The sequence below is a fragment of the Trichomycterus rosablanca genome, chromosome 5, assembly GCF_030014385.1.
Source record: "Trichomycterus rosablanca isolate fTriRos1 chromosome 5, fTriRos1.hap1, whole genome shotgun sequence".
Lineage (NCBI taxonomy): Eukaryota > Metazoa > Chordata > Actinopteri > Siluriformes > Trichomycteridae > Trichomycterus > Trichomycterus rosablanca.
Window position 1 is genome coordinate 42,865,735 of NC_085992.1, and position 25,189 is coordinate 42,890,923.

At 40.3% G+C, this 25,189-nt stretch overlaps 1 protein-coding gene across 1 annotated transcript in view; it reads left to right on the forward strand.

The window, feature by feature from the left end:
- Window positions 1–25,189, forward strand: part of LOC134315172 (adhesion G protein-coupled receptor A3) — a 339,202-nt gene that overhangs the window by 227,569 nt on the left and 86,444 nt on the right. Inside the window, exons 13-14 of the mRNA XM_062996188.1 lie at window positions 13,915–14,122; window positions 14,634–14,842. Coding sequence (XP_062852258.1) covers window positions 13,915–14,122; window positions 14,634–14,842 — 417 coding nt within the window. The remainder of the gene's footprint in view (window positions 1–13,914; window positions 14,123–14,633; window positions 14,843–25,189) is intronic.

Sequence of the window (25,189 nt, forward strand, 5' to 3'; positions counted from 1 at the left end):
TCTGGAGTGACGAATCACGCTTCTCCATCTGGCAATCCGATGGAGTTTGGGTTTGGCGGTTGCCAGGAGAACGATACTTGTCTGACTGCATTGTGCCAAGTGTAAAGTTTGGTGGAGGGGGGGTTATGGTGTGGGGTTTTTTTTCAGGACCTGGGCTCGGCCCCTTCATATGCGTGTAAAGGCAGACAAGCGAATACTTTTGGCAATATAGTGTAAGTTTATATGTCGTGGATGTGATGTTGAATCGATATAATTAGTCAAGTCAATTTCATTTATATAGTGCTTTTTACAATGGACATTGTCTCAAAGCAACTTTACAGACTCCAAGACCAACAGACCCCTACTGAGCAAGCCAAGGGTGACAGTGGCAAGGAAAAACTCCCTTAAAAATACAGGAAGAAACCTTGAGAGGAACCAGACTCAGCAGGGACCCCATCCTATTTGGGCGGCCTGGAGGACAACTTAAATTAGCAGAATCCACACAAATCATACGAACACAAAATTAAATTGAGCTAAAGTTATAACTTATTATTCAGTCCAGTTTGTGATAAAGTCCACAGTGAGTTCTTGACATTTGGTGCAAACATGCCAGGTTACCGTCAAATCTAGCAGGAGCAGCATTGTTGGCACGGCAGTCTCGACAACCTCGGGTGGGTAAACAGGTTTTCGTCAGAACCACCTCGGGGTCTGTAAGAGCCCAGAGTTTACACTGCATTGCTTTAACCAAGCCATTATGTCAAATAAACTGTATGTAGATCATCGTTATCAAACTGGGACAAGGCATATATTAAAGCAAGTATATTAAACAGTATCTAAGGCTTTAAATGTTTCCAGAACCACAATGGCCTTAGTCATTTTGAAATGGAAGAAGGTTCAGAGAGTTGGTCATCCAGCCAAATTGGGTATCCAGGCAAGAAGAGGTAAGAGAGAATTTAACGGTCACTCTAAAAAAGTTCTAAAAGTCCTACGAGGTGTGAGAACCTGTTGGGCAGACAAACATTTCTGCAGCAACCCATTAATCAAGCCAAGACAGAAGCCACTGTTAAGTAAAAAGCATGTGACAGCCCATTTGGAGTGCAGTGAAAATTAAACTCTGCTTTGGGCAGAGGAGCAAGCACTATGTCTGACAAAATCCAGGCACTGCACATCACCAAGCTTACACTATTCCTACAGAGAATCATGGTGGTGGAAGCATTATGCTATACAGATGCTTCTCAGAGGGAGGGACATGGAGACTAAGAAACAAATTAGAATTGGGAAACAGATGAATGCAGTCAAATACAGGTACCTTCATGCTATAAACCTTCTCCAAAGTGCATACAACTCAGACTAAGAAGGTGGATTGAAGCATACTGCCATATCTTGACTGAGTGACTGAGCCAACGTTCAGACTTAAACCTACTGAACCTCTGTCAGAAGACCTAAAGATGATAGTTTTCAGACACTCGCCATTCAATCTGACTGCGCTTGAGAGGGTCTGCCATAAAGATAGGAATAAACTGCTCAAATTTTGGTTTGCAAAGCTTCTAGAGACATATCCAAGACGACATCCATTTGTTATTGGGCTTTTAAAAAGGTTCTGAATGGCGCTCAGGTGCGCAGCAGTAAAATACACTAGCACACCAGAGCTGAGATTTGAACAGCGATTGGCTGTTGTTCTCAGGGTGGAAAAAGCCGGACCGGGTTCCTAATGACTGGTGCAATTACGACCCCTGCTGGCTGATTGATGGCGCCTGTGCAGAGTTGAGGAATAATGCTGATCAGGGTGTGGCTCTCCGTGCACAAGGCTAATCCGCATATGAACTCGCGTCGTGCAGGTAAAAGATGCAGTCGGTACTGCACACGTGTCGGAGGGGGCGTGTGTCAGTTGCGAGGCTCCTCAGTCAAAAGTGGAGGGTTGTATCGGTAGAGATACAGGGTAATTGGATATGATTAAGTTAGGGGAGAAAATTGTGGGGAAAATTGTGGGGAAAATGAAAAAAAAAAGGTTCTGAACTTTTGTGAATAAAAGATTTAAGCTAAAAGTCATGTGGTCTAAATACTTTCTGAATACTTTCTGGTAAATAGCATAGATTATACTGCCTTCATCTGCATTATCCATCTGTCACACATGTATTCATTTATCTTCATCCTGATAGGGGTCATAGTGGGTACAGAGCCTACTTATGAAGTGTAAGGTGGAAATACACACTGTGCATCACATGGCAATGCACATTCAAACTTTAAACAGTTACCAAAGGCAAGGTTTAACCCTGGACCCTGAAGCTGTATAGCACCCACACTACCTACTGCTTCACTGTGCTGCTTTAAATAATTATAATAAAAATACATATGATTTTAGTTTGTATGACCAGGAGAATAAATGATCCATAAAAACGTATTTCATTTAAAAGCCATGACAGCAATGTGACAGCAGGTAGAGTTGATGTTGCATAACAGCATGGGCCTTGAGATTTTCATTTACTTACTCATTTCCACTTCCAGTCAATTACTTTAAGAAGTTAGGGCAAAATATGTTCTCCCCCATGCTGCTCCAAATTAATACCTGAGATGAGTGAATAGATGCATAAATAAGTGTCTGATGTTATAAAAGGATTGTTTTCCAGTCCAGGAAAGATTTCTGCCTTGTGCCTGCCTCACTGTTCATTTAATCAGCTCTACTTACCATATAGAAGCACTTTGTAGTTATACATTTACTGACTGTAGTCTATCTGTTTCTCTGCATGCTTTGTTAGCCCCCTTTCATGCTGTTCTTCAATGGTCAGAGTTGGTATTATTCGGGTGGTGGGTCATTCTCAGCACTGCAGTGACAGTGACATGGTGCTGGTGTGTTAGTGTGTGTTGTGCTGGTATGAGTGGATAAGACACAGCAGCCCTGATGGAGTTTTTAAACACTACTGGATTGAGAATAGTCCACCATCCAAAAATATATCCAGCAAACAGCGCCCCATGGGCAGCGTCCTGTGACCACTGATGAAGGTCTAGAAGATGACCAACTCAAAGAGCAGCAATAGATGAGCGATCGTCTCTGACTTTGCATCTACAAGGTGGACCAACTAGGTAGGAGTGTCTAATAGAGTGGACAGTGAGTGGACATGGTATTTAAAAACTCCAGCTGCCGCTGCCGTGTCTGATCTGTTCCTGTTTTGCACTCATTATTTCTGGCATGGATTCCAGATCTGTGACCCTGTAACCCAGACCAGAATAAAGCAGTTACTAAAAAGGATTAATGAAATAAATCAAAAGATACTGAGTATAGATGTAGGCCTAACAGTATACTTCAGTAGGTAGAAGAATTCTCACTGATGATAATAAACATTTTGCCTGTGATGATATCAGAAGGCAATTACAGCCACATTGTATTAGCTTCTTTATAACAAGACTATGCAGACATAGACTACACCAGTCTGTAAATACAATTTCTAAATAAGCAATTCAGATGAAACTACAGTCAAGCCGGAAAGTCTCCACGTTTTATTACATTACAGACTCATTCTATAATAGACTGAGTTTTTTTGTCACAAAATTCTATACAAAATAGCCCACAATGACAAAGTGAAAGCAGTTTTTTAGACATTTGTACGGTGGCCGAGAAGTGCAAAACAAATTTACATTTCAGAAAACAAAATTGTGTGCTTGGGTACCCAGTGTTTGTAAATTTGTTTTGGCATATGTAAAAGTGTTTCAGCACTTGTAAATTTGTTTTCGGCATATGTAATTTTGTTTTCTAAAATGTAAATTTATTTTGCACTTCTCGGCCGCACATTTCTGACGGAAAGGGTAGGTACAATAAACCGGAAGTGCGTGTTGCTTACCTGCTGTCAATCAAACTGTTTCTCAGCGGTAAAGTGAACGGAGTTTGTGATGGTAACGATAAACAAGGTTTTGTCTAGTTTGTGGAAATCATTTCATCCAGTTGACCCGCTATTGTTTTTCTTGTGGAAAGTTATTAGATAGTTTGTGCAGATGTTTAGACGTGGTGTGTGCATCTCTATCTACCGTCCGCTCTTCTAAACATCTAAGGAATTCCCACAAGAACAACAAAAGCGAAATAATGAAAATAATTAACACAAAATGGACAAAAGATTGTTTATTAGAGACGGAACATTTGATACCGAGGCTTTGAAGCTTGTTTCACTTTTGTAACACTGGACTCAGTGTTCAAAAGCTTAAATGAGGCTTCATCCGCACTCTGCCCACTGCGCTACTCATACAGCGGTGTATTACACAGGTTATATTGCACACACACCGCGTTACTAAGAATAAAAGTGAACACTACTTAATATAATTAATTAAACAGCAGTTTCCTTCTGTTTTATACACATCACCCTGTCTCCCATTGATAAAAATACGGAACAAAGCGCGTATCAGTTCAATACTGAACGCGGCGTTTAGTCTCCAGATAAAGAAGGATTCTGTATTTTACAGGATGGTGGGTAACCCTGGTTTGATTGTCTCTTATATAGTGAGTGAGATAAAACACAGCACCAAAACTTAATCAGTCCCCCACATGCTGCTTCAATACGAGCTCCGATACACTGAGTCCAGTGTTACAAAAGTGAAACAAGCTTCAAAGCCTCTGTATCAAATGTACCGTCTCTAATAAACAATGTTTTGTCCATTTTGTGTTAATTATTTTCATTATTTCGCTTTTGTTGTTCTTGTGGGAATTCCTTAGATGTTTAGAAGAGCGGACGGTAGATAGAGATGCACACACCACGTCTAAACATCTGCACAAACTATCTAATAACTTTCCACAAGAAAAACAATAGCGGGTCAACTGGATAAAATGATTTCCACAAACTAGACAAAACCTTGTTTATCGTTACCATCACAAACTCCGTTCACTTTACCGCTGAGAAACAGTTTGATTGACAGCAGGTAAGCAACACGCACTTCCGGTTTATTGTACCTACCCTTTCCGTCAGAAATGTGCGGCCGAGAAGTGCAAAACAAATTTACATTTTAGAAAACAAAATTACATATGCCGAAAACAAATTTACAAGTGCTGAAACACTTTTACATATGCCAAAACAAATTTACAAACACTGGGTACCCAAGCACTTGTAAATTAGTTTTTGCTTTCGTTGTAAATTTGTTTTTGTTTTTTTGTAATTTTGTTTTCTGAAATGTAAATTTGTTTTGCACTTCTCGGCCACCCTACATTTGTGCTAATTTATTAAAAATCAAAATGTTAAATATCATGCAGTATGTACACAAGTGTGCACACCCTTTGATATGTGAGCTGAGGTGCATTTTGTTTTCACTGATACTGCTTGAAATGTTTCAACAATTTAATTGGAGACCACCTGTGGTAAATTCAATTGATTGGACATGATTAGGGATCGCCAACACCTGCCTATATAAGAGCAAAAACCAAGCCTTCCCACCTGGCCAAACTAAGCGATCAGGGAAGACGGGCTTTGGCCAAGGAGGTGAGACCCAAGGGTCACTCACAGAGCTCCAGCGTATCCATGTGGATATGTGAGAACCTATCAGAAGATCAACCATCCAGGCAGCACTCCACAAATCACACCTTTATGGTAGAGTGACCAGACAGAAGCCACTCCTTAGTAAAAGGCACATGACAGCTCACTTGGAGTTTGCCAAAAGGCACCTGAAGGACTCTCAAACCATGAGAAACAAGATTCTCTGGTCTGATGAAACCAAAATTGAACTTTTTGGCCTGAATACCAAACGTCACATCTGGAGGAAACCAGGCACTGCTAATCACCTGGCTAATGCCATCTCTACAGTGAAGCATGGTCATGGCAGCATCATGATGTGGGATGTTTTTCAGCAGTGGGACTAGTCCTAATAGAGGGAAAGATGAATGCAGCTAAGTACACCGAGGTCCTTGAAGAAAACCTGCTCCTGAGCGCTCTGGACCTCAGACTGGGGCGAAGGTTTACCTTCCAACAACGACCCGAATCACACAGCCAAGAGAACGAGAGTGGATTCGGGGAAAGTCTGTAAATGTCCTTGAGTGGCCCAGCCAGAGCCCAGACCTGAATCCAATCGAACATCTGTGGAAGGAGCTGAAAATGGCTGCGTACCGACGCTCCCCATCCAACCTGACTGAGCTTGCAAGGATATGCCAAGAGGAATGGGCAAGCAAATGTCCAGAAACAAGTGTGCCAAGCTCGTAGCTTATTTCCCAAGACGCCTTGAGGCTGTAATTGCTGCCAAAGGTGCCTCAACCAAGTAGTAGTTTAAGGATGTGTACAGATATGTAACCCCTAAATAAACCATTTTTGTCAGTAAAATAAAACTGCGTATTTTCTAAAACCTGTTTTTACTTTGTCATTATTGGTGATTGTGTGTAGATGTTTGAGGCCAAAAATGAACTCAATCTATTATAGAATGAGTCTGTAATGTAATAAAATGTAGAGAAGGTGAAAGGGGTGTGCAGACTTTCCGGCTTGACTGTATGTGTGAGGTTTACATCTTTTGGAGAGCTCTAGCTTTAAATGAAAAATCATTTAAATTTTTTTTTCTTTAAACAATTCCTGGCCTCAATATTCTGGTTAGGGTCAAAAAACACTGGGTACGTGGCAGGAATACACCCTGGACATACAGTGGTGTCCATTCATTTCAGGTGTGGAAACTGTGGAAGCCACAACCAAACCCAAGCTCTAAAAAAATCGTTGCTATGTGGCATCCACTACACAAACTACACCACTGTGCTATCCCATCTCATATTGCAATGTTTTATTAATGATTGCTAAAGAATTATATGACTTGTGGATGATTAAAGACTATCAAAGAGCTGATGTAAATGTAAAACATCAAAGAAGGTTTAATGCAAGACAAGGAAACTGGAGGTACAGCAAAATCAGGGGACGTGATCAAAGATTGTGTGTAGTGCTTAAATAAATCAAATACATGAGCACAATTGCTTATGATATAGCATTTGGAACAACACTCTTTAATATTGTATATGTAAGCTGTAGCCTAGTGGTTAAGGTACTGGACTAGTAATCAGAAGGTCGCTGGTTCAAGCCCCACCACCGCCAGGTTGCTGCTGTTAGGCCCTTGAGCAAGACCCTTAACCCTCAATTGCTTAGACTGTTTACTGTCACTGTAATGTAAGTCATTTTGGATAAAGGCTTCTGCTAAATGCCGAAAATGTAAATGTAAATGTATATTGTAATATGTACAACCCCAAATCAGAAAAAGTTGAGACAGTATGGAAAATGCAAATAAAATAAAAATGCAGTGTTCCTTACATTTACTTTGACTTTTATTTGATTGCAGACAGTTTGAACCCGAAATATTTCATATTTTGTCTGCTCAACTTTATTTCATTTGTTAATAAGCAAAGCAATAAGGGCAGTTGTAGCCTAGTGGTTAAGGTACTGGACTAGTAAGCAGAAGGTTGCCGGGTCAAACCCCACCACTACCAGGTTGCCACTTGTTGGACCCTTGAGCAAGGCCCTTAACCCTCAATTGCTTAAAAACTGTATACTGTAAGTCGCTTTGGATAAAAGCGTCTGCTAAATGCCGAAAATGTAAATGTTAATGTAAATAAGCCTTCATTCCTGCATTTCAGGCCTGCAACACATTCCAAAAAACTTTGGGACAAGGGCAATTTAAGGCTAGTAATGAGGTGACAAAACTAAATGTGATTCCAAACAGGTGATGTCAACAGGTGATTGTAATCATGATTTGGTACAAAAGCAGCATCCAGGTAAGACTGAGTCTTTAATGAGCAAAGATGATCAGAGGATCTCCAGTTTGTCAACAAATGCATGAGAATATTTTTGAAATGCAATGGCAAAGCTTTGTTAAGCACTACAATACAGAGTTACATGCACAAATGCCAAACTTTACTGTGCAAAAAAGAAGTCTTATGTTAACCATGTCCAGAAGAGACGTCAACTTCTCTGGGCTCGGAGGCATCTAGGATGGACCATCACACAGTGGAAACGTGTATTGTGGTCAGTTGAATCAGCATTCCAGGTCTTTTTTTTTCTGGAAAAAATGGACGCCTTGTGCTCCGGACCAAAGACGAAAAGGACCATCCAGACTGTTATCAGCAACAAGTCCAAAAGCCAGGGTCTGTCATGGTATAGGGTGTGTCAGTGCCCTTGGCAAAGGTCATTTACACTTCAGTGATGGCAGCATTAATGCAGAAAAGTACACTGAGAACTTAGAGCAACATATGCTGCCTTCAAGACGTCATCTTTTCCAGGGACGTCCATGCATTTTTCCACAAGACAATGCAAAACCACATGCTGCACACATTACAAAGGCGTGGCTGTGGAAGAAGAGGGTACGGGTACTGGACTGGCCTGCCTGCAGTCCTGACTTGTCCCCAATAGAGAATTTTAAAATGAAAAATGCGACAACGACAACCCCATACTGTACCCCATACCCCATACTGCACATCTTAAGATGTGTTTGCAGGAAGAATGGGACAAAATAAAAGCTAAAACACTAAATCACTTGGTCTCCTCGGTGCCAAAACGTCTTTTAAGTGTGGTGAAAAGGAATAGCAACATTACAAAGTGGTAAATGCTTTACTGTCCCAACTTTTTTTGGAATGTGTTGCAGGCCTGAAATGCAGGAATGGATGTTTATATAATAGATAAAATGAAGCTGATCAGATAAAACATGAAATATCTCAGGTTCATCCTGTCTGCAATCAAATAAAAGTCAAAGTAAATGTAAGAAACTCTGTGTTTTTTTATTGTTTGCATCTTCCATGCCGTCCCAACTTTTTCTGATTTGGGGTTGTACTATAAATTTTATTTTTCTAATTATGTTCAAATGTTTCGGATAGTTCATATTATCAAACCATGGTGCTGGATGACTGATTTATGCTAGAGTGGATATCACATAAATAAAAGTTTAAACTTGTGAAATCTTAAACAGTGGTAAAACAGCAGTCCTGTAAACTAGATCCAGTATTAAAATGCACACAGAATTTCAGTGGGTGAACAATGATTATGACTCAGCTCCTAACCAGTCTAAAATTAATCTAACTTTTGAATTAGAATTCTTTAAAATTGTTCTGCCGCCATTAAGACTTTGCCGACTGCTCGAGAGGAAAAAAGTAAAATCATTCATTAAGGAAGATGAAGGAAACTGTAGTCTTTCGGTGGTTATTAATTGTTGAAGAGACTTCTTTAAATAATCTGATTGATCATCCATCCTTTGAAAAGTGTAGGATTTTGTGGAGACCATCTCTCACAGGATGTTCCTCCTTAGGCATCTAATGATAAGCATAGTTAATTATGAATTTAATGAATGGTTGGTTAATCTGTTCACTATCACCACAGGATTTAAAGCAGCAGGCCTGCAGAAACACGCAAGACACAACTGGGAGGTATTTAAAGAGGTTTAAACCACTGCTAAGTGTAGACAATGATCATTTCACTTATTTTATTACCTTTAACAAAAATAAAAACCTACAGGGTGTATCATTCAGTAGCCGCTGGGTAATTAAGCGGTTATGCATTTAAACCCAAAACTCTGTAGTCATTTTGTTTGTTTTGTAAGCAGCAAATCTCAAATGACACTGTCAATGCATTATTCCATTACACAACTGTGCTTCCTTTATTCCAAAACACTGTCCCACTTAAATGGAGCATTCATAACACCTAAACCCAATTCATTATCTCTGGAATGGCTATTGAACCTGACAGCTGGTGCAAAAAAACCCACAAAATATTCACTGCTGTTCTCAATTATTTCTGGCAATAGAGACCTCAGCGGGTCTGAAACAATACACCCTCCCTCTGAAGCTAGAGAATCTCCTTTCTAGAGAGAGTCAGTTTAGAATGGTGCTGAGAGGCAGATTGGTATTGAGCAAATCACCAGTGCTTATAATGCTGTAGAAGAAGACGAAGATGATGTTACACAGTGGGGCTTCTGATGCCCAATAAATGACTTAATCATGGACAATGGCTCAAAAAATAAATATGCTTCTGATTAAATACTTGAAAATTAATATAATACTTTACCAGTAAAAATCTATTAGTAAAAAAAAATGCTAATACAAATGCAGTTACTTCATGGCGAGTTCATATGCAGATCAGCTTTGTGTACGGAGAGACACACCCTGATCCTGATTATCTCTCAACTCTGTCGTGCAGGCGCCATCAATCAGCCAACAGAGGTCATAATTGCATTAGTAATGAGGTCCCTATCTGGCTCCCACCCTGTATGAACAACAGCCAATCGTTTAAACAGCCGACGAGTTCAAAAAGTCAGCTCTGGTGTGCTAGTGTGTTTTACGGCTGCACCACCTGAGTGCCTTGCTTTAATTACTTTGATACTTTCATTTCATTGTAGACAGTGTGAACCCAAGATATTTCATGCTTTGTCTGGTCAACGTCATTTCATTTGCTATACATCCATTCTTGCATTTTAGGCCTGCAACACATTCCCAATGCCTCCAAGCCCAGAGAACTTGACGCACTTCTGGATAGGTTAACATAAGGCTTTAGTGAGACAGTGGTAGCTTAGTGGGTAGAGCTTTGGGAGATCAGTTGAATGATTGTCGGTTCAAATCCAGGCTCTGCTTTGCAGCCACTGCTGGACCCTTGAGCAAGGCCCTTAACCTGTTGATATTGAACCATAATGTACTTCTACTGATAGATAAAAGCCTATTTTGTCTAGGGAGCTTATATTAGTGATCATTGTTCTCTTCTAGGTTAATAATAACAATGTCTGGCTTGTGTTCTTTTTTTTTGGAAGACCACAGCCCAGCTATATGAATCAGCTACCTACTCTGAATAAAAATGTTAATATGTCTAAGTCTGCTTCCTTGCAGTGATCATCTGTGTATATGGACACTGCAATGCGTTTGGGTATATTAATACATACGCTGACAAACCCGGCTGACCCACACTCATAGTCGAGTCCATCTGATCCTCTATGCAGTTTCACTGTGCTCCACCTTGTGACCTACTGAATCATCAGCAATCAGATTGATAAAACATATTATGTATGGGTTTGTACCTGGGGTCTGCATGACAAGCACTGCATAAATCATCTATGCTGAATTTCTGTAAGATAGGGGCAAATGTTACTATCGTATAATGAAGTGTGGCAGTGCCCTTGAACCCTGTGATACAAATGCTGGTATATGTGTTGGATCAACACATTCTCCTCTGTTAGTCTCCTTTATACCTACACTACACTTATTTACATCATCTTTGAATGAAAAATTTGCAAATATAAGAAAAGGCTTAACAGAATGACCAGCAAAGATGGCTGATAATGGGGCTGTGTTCTTACTTACAGGCAAGAGCATAAAAAACTAAAGCTAAGGTTAAGAACCATTATAGATTAAAGCAATAAGCCACGAGAGACCGTGCATTACTGCTATGATTTTATCACGGGGAAAGAATCCTTCCCCGTGACAAAATCATAGCAGTAACGCATGGTCTCTCGTGGCTTATTGCTTTTATAAAACGGCGGTCAACATAAAATATAATAAAATACAACAATGTTCAATTTATAAATGTTTTTATTTACAAAAACACTTACAAAAAGCATTCTTCTGTGAAATCAGGTAGTCCGTTAACAGTGTTGCTAGGCAACATAAGGGCGAACATAACATTCGCAATAAACATTCCTCCACAAACACTGTTACACTATTTCTTGGACGAAACACCCACTTAATGATTAGCATTACTGTTTATATTAATCTGGACATTTCCATGTGTAGTACATGACTTAAAATAGTGTTCAACCAAGTTTGTACTTTTTCTTTTCAGTGGCGTATTAATATGGAATGATGTGAGGTGGTCATAGGTGTGCGTATATCTGGGATTTTACAACGGCTTCGAACGCAGCTCAGCCAATCAGATTTTAGGACCGGAACTATCTGTTTTATAATCTCTATTATACTGCAGCCATTTAGCATAATCCTGTAGGCAGGTGTACTGTGGGAACTTTTTATGGCTACAAGGGGTCTGTAGTCAAGCTCTGTTTATCATTCAGGAAAAATGTACTTTAATTTAGCAGTTAATGTTTAATAGAGTTTATTGCTGGTTTTTTGCTAAAAAAAATGGAAGTGGGAACTGTTTTTGCCACTGTAGGAAACAGGTTTAAAAAATAAATAAAATGCTTTTAATTTGGTGCCAACAGTTTGACAAAGATCCTTTTTCTATTCCAGCATGTCCATAAAGGCATGGTTTGTTGAGCTTGGTTGTTAGGAAATCCCATTTTTTCTGCAGAGAGCTCTGACTTTAACCCCACCAAACACTTCTATGATGAATTAAAAACACTGCAATCCAAACCATCTTCTTCATTATCAAGGACTGAGCCCACAAATGCTTTTTTGATTGCATTTACATTTTTGGCATTTAGCAGACGCCTTTATCCAAAGCGACTTACAGTACAGTGACAGTATACAGTCTGAGCAATGGAGGGTTAAGGGCCTTGCTCAAGGGCCCAACAGCAGCAACTCGGCAGTGGTGGGGTTTAAACCAGCGATCTTCTGACTGCTAGTCCAGTGCCTTAACCAGTAGACTAAACTGCTCCTGATTGGGTACAAAGTCCCTCAGATACACTCCAAAAAACTTTCAAAGAGATTGAAGGATATTATAGCCACAAAAGGTGGGGGGTCAATATTCTTTCTGTAGTTTTTGATTGGGATGTTCAACAAGCTCATGGTCAGATGTCGGCATACTTTTGGACAAATACTGTATCTAATTCATTCATTCATTTGTTCATTTATTCCTTTATAAATCTTTAGTTACTGTTTCATCCTGGTCTGAGTCATGATAGGGTTGAAGCCTGGAATATGTTATTTTTGTAAGGATGAAAATACCCCAGTCTACTAGGTACTGTATATGAGGTTACTAAATGGTTTATTAAGTAAATTCCACTCTTTGCAGTGCATTCAGTGGCGTAACTACAGGGGGGGCAGGTGCACTGGGGCCCATGGCAGAGGGGGGCCCATCCCTGAAATGAACTAAACCATCCACCTCACTGACCCCCCCCCCAAATTGGCTGCACGTATTATGCATACATGGCAAGCCAAACAGGAAATATATATAGCAAACACTGATATATATGGAATAAAGCATGCCTATAAACAATATATGTATATGTACAACATTTATATATGTTTATGACATTTGTTGAGGGGGCCTGAAAAATTTTTTTTTGCACTGGGGCCCATGAGCTCCTAGTTACGCCACTGAGTGCATTTGTTGTAATTTGTGCCCATTTCGTAAAAAATATTCTAACTGGCTATAACTAAAAATGCCTTTGGGCTTATATAAAAGGAATGTTTGCCTTCACCTTTTACAAGAGGCATGCTTTTAATGAAAAATACAGTACATTCCAGCTAACTGCCCAGCCCAGTAAATGAACCCCCTGCCTCTTCACATTTAAACACAATATTGAAGTAAGGCGTGCGCACGTTTAATCAAAAGCTGAACCTGGGAAATCTGGGTAATCTGGTGGGGATATAGAGAGGTAAGACTTTAATAAGAGTTCGTATGTTGTATGTGTGTAGCCTAACAATGATGGTAAGAACCATTTCAACCGCTGCAGCGGGGTGCTTAGTGTTGATGGACATTTCGACTCACTTTACCAGTTCTATTCTTTGAAGCGATTCTTTGATTCACCAATCAAAGTGGTATTAGACGCATTGTCAAGGCAGCAGTTTTGACAGTCAAATAAAATATGGCAATATGGTAAAACAGACGTGAGTAAAAAATATAGAAGTCTACTTTAACAACTTTTAATTCGTGTATGTTTGCGAGTCGACTCTTTTAAAGGGAACCGAGTCGTCTGTAAATTGCCCATAAGTACAACTCGGGCAAGCAGGTTGATCTTTACGTTAACATATAGCGGCTGAGCTGCTTGTCATTTAGATCCTTTGTTCTGAGGTGTTTTGGTGCATGGCAGCGTGTAATCCCCGTTTCCCCCTGTGTGTCATCCCCGCAGATCGCAGTGGCTGTCGCCTCCATTCATTTACCGCTGGCTGGCTCAGCGCGCGCCTCCGCCTCGCGATCTGTTGACAACTCGACTTGCAGGCTGCATCTGATTGCGTTTCGCAATGGGAAACTCTTCCCATGTACTGGGAATTCATCCAGCCTGGCTGACGACGGCAAACGAAAGAGCGTGGCCACCCCGGTCGTTTTCGTCAAATTAGGTAAGAGGAACACATATTTGGGCTGGAGGTGTTTTACGCGCCTGTAAATCATCTGCGCAGAACATAATTGGTTAATAAGTGGGAAATGCGCCACCAGTCTGGGCTGGTTTTGCAGCTCCCTGAGACGCAATTCTAGTCGTCTAGAATTCTGGGTTTTCTCTTGGGTTATAAATGCAGTCACAGAAGTTTAACTGAATATTACAGAATACATAATAATAAGCTGCGTTTTAGTTTGTGGCATCATAAGCATGGTCTATATGATGCAATAAGTGTGCGTTAACATTCTCTTAGTTGTTTAATAGATGCATCAAATAGCAAATTCTTTTTAAACTGATGAGTAAAAAATCTAGTTCTCTTCACTGCATAATTTACTTGGCCCATAAACAGTGTGTATGCAAAATGAAGAGAATAAAAGTGCGCATTTGTGCGCGCCCAGAATACATTAACGCAGATCTTAGGTGTCACTGCAACGTGTTGCTTCAGCTACTGTATTTAATTGATTATTTTGTAGATGGATGTGGTCTCGGGAGCACCGTTCACCCCGTCACTATAGCCCTAAGACATCTGGCTCTGGGCGCCGACCCCACCGCAGCCTACTGGGATTTTGACCTGCTGGATGGGCACGGAGGCTGGCGTGCAGAGGGCTGCCACATAACAGGCACTGCGGGCAACACCACCACCATCCACTGCACGCAGCATAGAAACTTCGCTGTGCTAATGGTAAGTGCGCGTTGCAGCTTGTGCTTTTACAGTGTGACATCCCATTTACAGTCCCACAGGTTAGTAAGACAATAAATCTCTTCATTACTTAGTAAAAAGCTGTACCCACTGAACTGGTGATTTAAAGCAGAAAGGCTTTTCAGTAGTGTGGCACCCTCAAAGAGACTTTTAGCACTTTTGGTAAGAACATAAATGTGCATAACAGAACTCTAGACTATAGAAATATCATGACCATGAATTTTTATGTCCTAGGGAAAAATCCAGTTCCCTGTTCTTTACTGCTGCATACATTTCACTTGTGTTTAATCCTAAAAAGCACTTTTTCTTTGCTATTTATGGTGGGAAATCATTTGTTTGGGACAAGAGATCAGTTGTATGCTTTTCAACAATTTAAATATGAATTAAAATATGCATTTTCCCCTACAACAATAACACCACCAGTTATTTATTATTTAATTCTGCCATGTTTGCTTTTGTGAGCAGCTGAAGTGAGAGTATGGGGCTATTGTGGGCGTGTCTATAATGACACTGGCAGGAAATAATGAAACGAGCCAGCTCAGTATTGTATTTTCTCAGGTCCTTTATTTAATACACATGATATATTACTTTTACCACGTTTCTAAAATGTGTTACCTTATACAGGTAGCCCACCCTGAATGTATAATGACGGGTGTAAAAACAACATATTTTACAAACATAATTATGTTTATTGTATGTTTTCTGAACCTAAGCTGGGTCAAAAATATAAACAGGCATAACGCCTGTTTATATTTTTGACCCAGCTTAGGTTCAGAAACCTAAGGTGGTATAAAAAATGTTCTGTAATGTTATGTAACTTGGTAATCTGGTAATCCTTTGATGTGAAAATTAACTACAGCTGGTGGCTTACCTGTGCCCAGATAAACAGTGCTAGTTTGAATGAATAAATGCATAAATGACCTTAATTTTTTGCTGTATTACCAGCGATGGTTAATAATGCTTAGAAATTTCATAAATACAGGTATAGCCCACCCTGAATGTATAATGACAGTTGAAAAACAACAACTTTCACAAACTTAATTATGCTTATTGTAGGTTTTCTGAACCTAAGCTGGGTCAAAAATATACAGACAAGGACTTGTATTAATAGGTGGTATAAAATGTTCTATAATGTTCTGTAACTTAGTGACATGATAATCTGGTAATCCTTTGTTTGTAAAAATTGACTAAAGCTGGTGGCTTTCCTGTGCCCAAATAAACAGTGCTAGTTTGAATGAACCAATAAAAAACATGGATAGTGGTCAGTGTCTAGGATCATGAAGAAAATCCAACCTGTCATATTGTGCATGTGTGCCGATGGAGTTGTATTTGCAGCACTTTCCCAAAAAAATTTAAAGCTGTAGTGAATCTGTTGCTGGTCCTATGGTCAAAATCCCAGTCTACCTTTAGGGAAATAAATGTATAAATGACCTTAAATTTTCACTGTATTGCCAGCGATGGTTAGAAATGCTTAGAAATTAAATAAATACAGGTAGCCCACACTGAATGTATAATGACAGGTGTAAAAACAACAACTTTCACAAAAAATATGTTTATTGTAGATTTTCTGAACCTTACCTGGGTCAAAAATATACAGACAAGCACTTGTATGTATTGGTGGTATAAAATGTTCTATAATGTTATGTAATTTAGTAACATGATAATCTGGTAATCCTTTGTTTGTGAAAATTGACTACAGCTGGTGGCTTCCCTGTGCCCAGATAAACAGTGCTAGTTTGAATGAACCAATAAAAAACATGGATAGTGGTCAGTTTTCAGAATCATGAAGAAAATCCAACCTGTCATATTGTGCGTGTGTGCCGATGGTCAGTTGTATTTGCAGAACTTTACACACAAAAAAAATCGAAGCTGTAGTGAATCTGTTGCTGGTCCTATGGTCAAAATCCCAGTCTACCTTTAGGGAAATAAATGACCTCAATTTTTTTTGCTGTATTGCCAGCAATGCTTAGAAATGCTTAGAAATGTCATAAATACAAGTAGCCCACCATGAATGTATAATGACAGGTGTAAAAAACAACAAATTTCACAGACATAATTATGTTTATTGTAGGTTTTCTGAACCTAAGCTGGGTTATGTAATGTTATGTAACTTAGTGACATGGTCATCTAGTAATCCTTTGTTTGTGAAAATTGACTACAGCTGGTGGCTTCCCTGTGCCCAGATAAACAGTGCTAGTTTGAATGAACCAATAAAAAACATGGATAGTGGTCAGTTTCCAGGATCATGAAGAAAACCCAACCTGTCATATTGTGCATGTGTGCCGATGTTCAGTTGTATTTGCAGAACTTTACAAAAGAATTAGCTGGTCCTATGGTCAAAATCCCAGTCTACCTTTAGTGAAATAATTGCATAAATGACCTCAAATTTTTTGCTGTATTGCCAGCGATGGTTAGAAATGCTTAAAAATTTCACAAATACAGGTAACCCAACCCGACTTTATAATGACAGGTGTAACTTTCACGAACATAATCATGTTTATTGTAGGTTTTCTGAACCTAAGCTGGGTCAAAATTATACAGACAGGGACTTCTATGTATAGGTGGTATAAAATGTTTTAAAATGTAGTGACATGGTCTAGTAAATTGGCAATTCTTTGTTTGTGAAAATTGACTAAAGCGGGTGGCTTTCCTGTGCCCAAATAAACAGTGCTAGTTTGAATAAACCAATAAAAACATGAATAGTGATCAGTTTTCAGGATCATGAAGAAAACCTGTCCTTGAACATTTGTACCAATGGTCGGTTGTATTTGCAGAACCCACCCCCCAAAAAAGCTTCAAAGCTGTAGTGAATCTGTGGATGGCCTATGGTCAAAATCCCAGTCTACCTTTAGGGAAACAAATGCATAATTGACCTCAAATTTTCGCTGTATTGCCAGCGATGGATAGAAATGTCATAAATACATGTAACCCACTCTAAATGTATAATGACAGGTGTAAAAACAACAACTTTCACAAACATAATTATGTTTATTGTATGTTTTCTGAACCTAAGCTGGGTCAAAAATATACAAACAGGGACTTGTATGTATAGGTGGTTTTTGACTAATTGACTAAAGCTGGTGGCTTTCCTGTGCCCAAATAAACAGTGCTAATTTGAATGAGCCAATAAAAACATGGATAGTGGTCAGTTTTAAGGATCATGAAGAAAACCTCTCCTTGAGCATTTGTACCGATGCCCCCCCCCCCCAAAAAAAAGCTTCGAAGCTGTAGTAAATCCGCTGCTGGTCCTATGGTCAAAAAAAAAAAAAAAAACTGAAACATGAGCTTTTTTCTCCCTGCAAGTTTATGTAAAGTTTTGACCTCAGGTGTAAATTATTTAAAGATCATGCATGCCCTGAAAAAGCAGCTGAAATGCCATTGTTCTGGAGAACCTTCTTCTGCACGATTACTGTAGAACCACCTATCGTGCACCTCATAAATACGTCATATCACCCTCTTAAAACACACGCTGAACATTCCAGCTGCGGGTTTTTTTCTCCAAAAAGTCACCCACAGATGCGGCTCGTTAAAGCATGCTGCCCACGCATCGGTTCTTGGATCTGTGACAAACTTCCACGCCGCCCACTTTCGTTCCACTGTTGATCTGGACCTCAGATCGAGCGACTGGCACTATAACGTGCGAGCACTCGGTGGCTCAGGTCTCGGTTCTCGGTGGTTCATCTGCGCACAGCGGAGTGCTAATTAATTAACAGCAGGCTCGCCGCACTGAAACACTGAAACAGCGCTGCCGTGCGGAGCGGCATCGGCAGCAGCGTCGCCTTCATGCCGCTGTTGGGTTCTGCTTGCGGTGTCTTTTTTCTGTACCGGACTGCGGAGTCTTGGTGTACCATCGCTTTCATGACTACAATAGCAACAGAGGCGCAATGGCATCGTCATCATCTTCATCATCAGCTCGTCTCCCGGTCGCTCCGTAGTGCCGCCGAGTCTCGTCCGCTGCGGGACGAGCACAAAGCCGCCGGATGTTCGACGACGACTGGGACTCGATAGACTGGGAGGTTGGTGGCTTTCTTTTATGTGTTTGCCTTTGGGAAAAGGGTTTATGCTTCTTTTGTGAAATAGGATAGCGGTGGAGCATAAAGCGCAAGTCGGCATACCAAGCTGTTGGCACAGAGCGCATATCTGAGGGAGTTCGGTGGTCTGAGCGGTGCGTGCGTTTTCTATCCATCCTTCCTATGGAGGGATGTGATGTCCCCCCTGTCTTGCGACTTTAGTGCAAAACTGGTGCATTTTAAGAATTAGAAGTGACCCCAGAATGCATTACTTTGTTAAAAAGCTTATTCAGGTGCACCTGACGAATATAATATTAATACTCTAGTGCGCCAGTCAGTGCGCGTCTTTCTATATGACCGTGTGCGTCTCTGTATATATGAGTGTGTGCGTCTTTGTACAAGTGTATGTGTGTTTCTGTGGAGTGTGTGTGTGCAGAGATGGTGCTCTTGCTAATGCAGTCACCACACCCGCAGTGCTCTCCCTCTGCGCATTGCCCGAGAATAAGACCCTTTAAAACGGATTTGTGGCATCACATTGTATTTTGTGAGGGTTTTTTTTTTTGCGGGGGCAGGTGGAGAGTTTTGTCCATGCAGTAGACTGACTAACCTGTTGCTCGATCCAGCTCACATCAGCATCATATTCCCACCTTTGGATAATTAGTGCTTGTATTCTAGTCTTACTCTAGCTAAAATAATGCATATTTATGGCATGTCTTTGTGCAAGTTTTTTGTATTTTTGTATTGTTAATCACTTGCAGAACATTTAGGCATAAATGAGTGCAGTCTAATATGAGATATTCACTGACATTTTAAAATGAGTGCATTTGTTATGAGCTCTGGGTATGAACCTATAATTATCATCGATTTGTTAATATACAATACCTTGAAAATTCTACAATTATTTAAATGTTCCTCATTGGGCAGCATGGTGGCGTAGCTGGTAAAATGGGTGCTAAACTGCAATGTGAGCAGTGGGTTCAATCCTTGCTTCCGATCGTTTGTTAGGAGGTCCATGAGTTTCTTTCTCCTGCCTTTCAAGTACTCTATATGTAAGTGGGCATACTGGCTATACTAAACAGCCTGGCTATACTACTACTGGCTATACTACAACTGTCCAGGTGTAGCCCTGCCTCACATCTGGTGTGTTCATCGGGTGCCAGATCCACCACAACTCTGATCTAAATAAAGCATTTACTGTAAATGAATATCACAGAATCACTGGGCGTGAATTGGTATTGGGTCTATTCAAAGGCATGTCACACTTATCCACACCTATAGTTCATTCACCTACCTGATGTTTTTGAGATGTAGGAGGGGAGTGAGAAGAACATACAAAAGTACACACGGACAGTAACTGACACTGTGTGGCACCAACACAACACAACTCTGCCACCCTGCCTTTCCTTAAGTTCTTATATACAGTATGTGTGTTAAATGGTCTAAATAAAGAAAACATATATGGCACAGAGGCTGGCAAAATAGCGTAGGTGGTGCAGCGAGTGCCACAAAGCAAGATAGATTGAGCCTTGCTCAAGGGCCCAACAGTGGCAACTTGACAGATGTGGGGCTTGAATCAGTGACCTTCCAGTTACTAGTCCTGTACTTTAACTGCTGAGCTACCACTGCCCATGTATGAGGATTATTGCACGGTCAAGGGTATACTGTATACCCATCTTGTGCCATTGTGACCCTGACTATGATGGAGTTAGTGAATGGCGAAAGGTGCATGTAAATAATTTGATGTTGAGCTTTACAGCCTCAGCGGTTCGGGTTTGAATCTGAGCTTTTGTTACCATCTGTGTACATGTTTTCATGTTCTTTTTGTACCCTTATGAAAGGCTTTTCCCACTCAGACCTTAAGAAATATGCTAGTAAGTGGATTAATTACTCTAAAAAGCCCTTTAATGTGAGTGCCTTTGAATAAATCAGTGCTTACCTAATGCCCTGTGATGGACTAGCACTCTATCCTAGGTACTTCTACTTGTACTCAGTGTTCCTGTTAAAGGCTTTAGACCCACCGTGACACTGATCAGGATAAAGCAATTCTTTCATTCTTATTTACTAAAGCTTTATGTTGGTCAGGGCCGCATTGGGTGCGACGCCACCAGAAAACAGTAATTGTAAGACAGGAACTCAGTCCAAAACAGGGCAATTTGGGGCAGGCAATTCACCTTCTGCATGTTTTGAACGTGGAAACCCATGAAGACACTGGGACAATCTGTGAAAGTCCTTACAGACAGTCACTGTAGTCCAGGATGGCACCTACTTTACCTACTTTCTTTTAAATCAGTGCTTGCCTAATGCCCTCTGATGGACTAGCACTCTATCCAAGGTACTCCTACTTGTACTCAGTGTTTCTGTTAAAGGCTTTAGACCCACCATGACACTGATCAGGATAAAGCAATTATTTAATTCCTATTTACTAAACCTTTATGTTGGTCAGAATCAATTTGTGTGCGGCGCCACTAGGAAACAATAACAGCAAGACAGGAACACAGTCCATAACAGGGCAATTTGGGGCAGGCAATTCACCTTCTGCATGTTTTGGAGATGTGGGAAGATACAAGATTACAAGAAACCCATGAAGACACTGGAAAAACATGTGGAAATCCTTACAGACAGTCACGGTCTTCCAGGATGGCACCTACTTTACCTACTTTCTTTAAAATCAGTGCTTACCTAATGCTCTGTGATGGACTAGCACTCTATCCAAGGTACTCCTACTTGTACTCAGTGTTTCTGTTAAAGGCTTTAGACCCACTGTGACACTGATCAGGATAAAGCAATTCTTTAATTCTTATTTACTTAAGCTTTATGTTGGTCAGGGATGCTTTGGGTGCGACTCCACCAGGAAACAGTAATTGTAAGACAGGAACACAGTCCATAACAGGGCAATTTGGGGCAGGCAATTCACCTTCTGCATGTTTTGGAGAAGTGGGAAGATACAAGATTACAAGAAACCCATGAAGACACTGGAAAAACATGTAGAAATCCTTACAGACAGTCACTGTTCTCCAGGATGGCACCTACTTTACCTACTTTCTTTTAAATAAGTGCTTGCCTAATGCCCTGTGATGGACTAGCACTCTATCCAAGGTACTCCTACTTGTACTCAGTGTTCCTGTTAAAGGCTTTAGACCCACTGTGACACTGATCAGGATAAAGCAATTATTTAATTCTTATTTACTAAAGCTTTCTGTTGGTAAGGGCCACATTAGTTGCGACGCCACCAGGAAACAGTAACCGCAAGACAGGAACACAGTCCAAAACAGGGCAATTGGGGGCAGGCAATTCACCTTCTGCATGTTTTGAAGATGTGGGGAGATATAAGATTACAAGAAACCCATAAAGACACTGGAAAACATGCAGAAATCCTTACAGACAGTCACTGCCATCCAAAACGGCACCTACTTTACCAGCTGAGTCACTGTTCCTCCTCCAAGTTATGACTAAAATGGATGACCCAATGAATAAATTCATGAATGTAGAATTGATCTTGTTTCTAGTGTCTAGCCTGTGATGGTTTCACCATATTCATGTCAGATTTATTTCAAGTATTAATAGTGGAACTTTTTATTACTTTAATACAAAACTTTCTACAACCCCAAATCAGAAAAAGTTGGGACAGTATGGAAAATGCAAATAAAAAAATATATATATTGCTCCTTAAATTTACTTTGACTTTTATTTGATTGCAGACAGTTTGAACCTGGGATATTTTAAGTTGTGTCTGCTCAACTTTATTGAATTTTTTAATAAACCTCCATTCCTGCATTTCAGGCCTGCAACAAATTCCAAAAAAAGTTGGGACGGGGGCAATTTAGGGCTAGTAATGAGGTGAAAAAAAACTAAATAATGATGCGATATTAAACAGGTGATTGTAATCATGGTTTGGTACAAAAGCAGCATCCAGGAAAGGCTGAGTCTTTGATGAGCAAAAGATGAAATGTTTAAAAACAATGAACTTCAAAGAGAGATTCCAAGGGATTTACATATTTCTCCCTCTACAGTGCATAATATTATTAAACCATTCAAGGAATCAGGAGGAATTTCAGTGCGTAAAGGCCAAAGGCGCAAGCTTAAGCTGAACGCCCGTGATCTTCGATCCCTCAGACTCAGACTCAGACTCAGCTTTATTGTCATTCAAAACCATGTACATGATTAAAACGAAATGCAGTTACTCAGGTCTCGGTGTGTGTAAACATAATAAAATATAAAATATAAATAGCAAGAGAAACTATGTTTAGTAAAAATAAAACTTAAGACTTAAAAACTAGAAGAAATAACTAAGATATGAATTTTAAATATTTACATTTACATTCAAGTATTGGCTTTATGCGGATCTAAAGTGCACGATTCAGTATAGCAGCAGATAAAAGGCAGCACCAGGTCACAGGTGTTTAAAGTAACTGGTGCATAGACAGTACATGAGGGGTGGAGCAATTTAGCAGTCTGACTGCATCCGGAAAGAAGCTGTTTTTCAGTCTTGTTGTTTTTGCTCGGATGCAGCGCAGCCTCCTACCAGAGGGAAGACGGCACTGCATCAAGAACCGCCACTCAACAATAGCTGATATAACCACATGGGTGAGGGATTACTTTGGCAAACCTTTGTCAAGCACTACAATACAGAGTTACATGCACAAATGCCACTTAAAACTTTACTGTGCAAAAAAAAAAGAAGCCTTATGTTAACCATGTCCAAAAGCAGCGTCGACTTCTCTGGGCTCGGAGGCATCATATTGTGGTCAGATGAATCAGCATTCCAGGTCTTTTTTGGAAAAAAATGGATGCCTTGGGCTCCGGACCAAAGACAAAAAGGACCATCCATACTGTTATCAGCAACAAGTCCAAAAGCCAGAGTCTGTCTTGGTATGGGGCTATGTCAGTGCCCTTGGCAAAGGTCATTTTCACTTCAGTGATGGCAGCATTAATGCAGAAAAGTACATTGAGATCTTAGAGCAACATATGCTGCCTTCAAGACATCATCTTTTCCAGGGATGTTCATGCATTTTTCAACAAGACAATGCAAAACCACATGCTGTACACATTACAAAGACATGGGTGCGGAAGAAGAGGGTACGGGTACTGGACTGGCCTGCCTGCAGTCCTGAACTGTCCACAACAGAGTGTGTGGAGAATTTTAAAACGAAAAATGCGACAACGACGACCCCGTACTGCTGCACATCTTAAGACGTGTTTGCAGGAAGAATGGGACAAAATAAAAGCTGAAACACTAAATCACTTGGTCTCCTCGGTGCCAAAACGTCTTTTAAGTGTGGTGAAAAGGAATGGCAACATTACAAAGTGGTAAATGCTTTACTGTACCAACTTTTTTTGGAATGTGTTGCAGGCCTGAAATGCAGGAATGGATGTTTATTATTAAATGAAATGAAGTTGAGCAGATAAAACATGAAATATCTTAGGTTCATCCTGTCTGCAATGAAATAAAAGTCAAAATAAATGTAAGAAGCTCTGTTTTCTTGCATTTTTCATGCTGTCCCAACTTTTTTTGATTTGGGGTTGTACATAAAATAAGATTCCGTTATTGATCCCCATGAGGGAAATTCATGAGGGAAAAATATTGCTCTGTGAAGTAAACTAGATCACCCATCTCTGTTTCCCAGTTGAGGTGGAGGGGGTTATGGACATAGGAGTCTATTGTGCTCATGGCCAGTATGAGAGTTTGATCTCCTGATGTCTAATAGACACTGTCTTTGTCTTTCACCTTGACAACACCCTCCACCCACTCACAGACCAAAACCCACATGCCAACCAGCCTTCATCTGCTGATCACCGCTGATAGGAAATTGCTTATTGATTTTGAATTTCTTATACAGGCAGGAGTTATTGGCAAATCTTATCTGATGGGGGATGTAGATGTTTGTGTCTGACAGGCAGCCAGATTTTACCTCATTATTTAGCTTAGGGGTTTTTAGTAAAGTTCCTAAAGAGAATACAAAGCTCTGTTGTGGTGATGACTCACACTTTTTCTATAGCGTCTGAGGGTGCTTGTATTGTTTCCTCTCTGAATTTGTATTTGCAGTATTGAATCCATTTCAACCCATATTCAAAAGACGTTTGAATGGCACAGAGGTGTTTTCTGCTAGCACAACACACTGAGATCAGGGTTTGAATCTCAGCTTTGCTATCAGCCAGCTGGGCGTCTATACAGACATGTCTTTGTCTAGTGGAGGGGTTGGTGGCTGAAATGCTCCGATGGATAGATTGGTGCCTTGTTGAGGGTATTCCTGCCTTGTGCTTATTGTTTACTGGACCAACACCAGACCCACTGTGACCCTGACCAGAATAAAGCAATTGA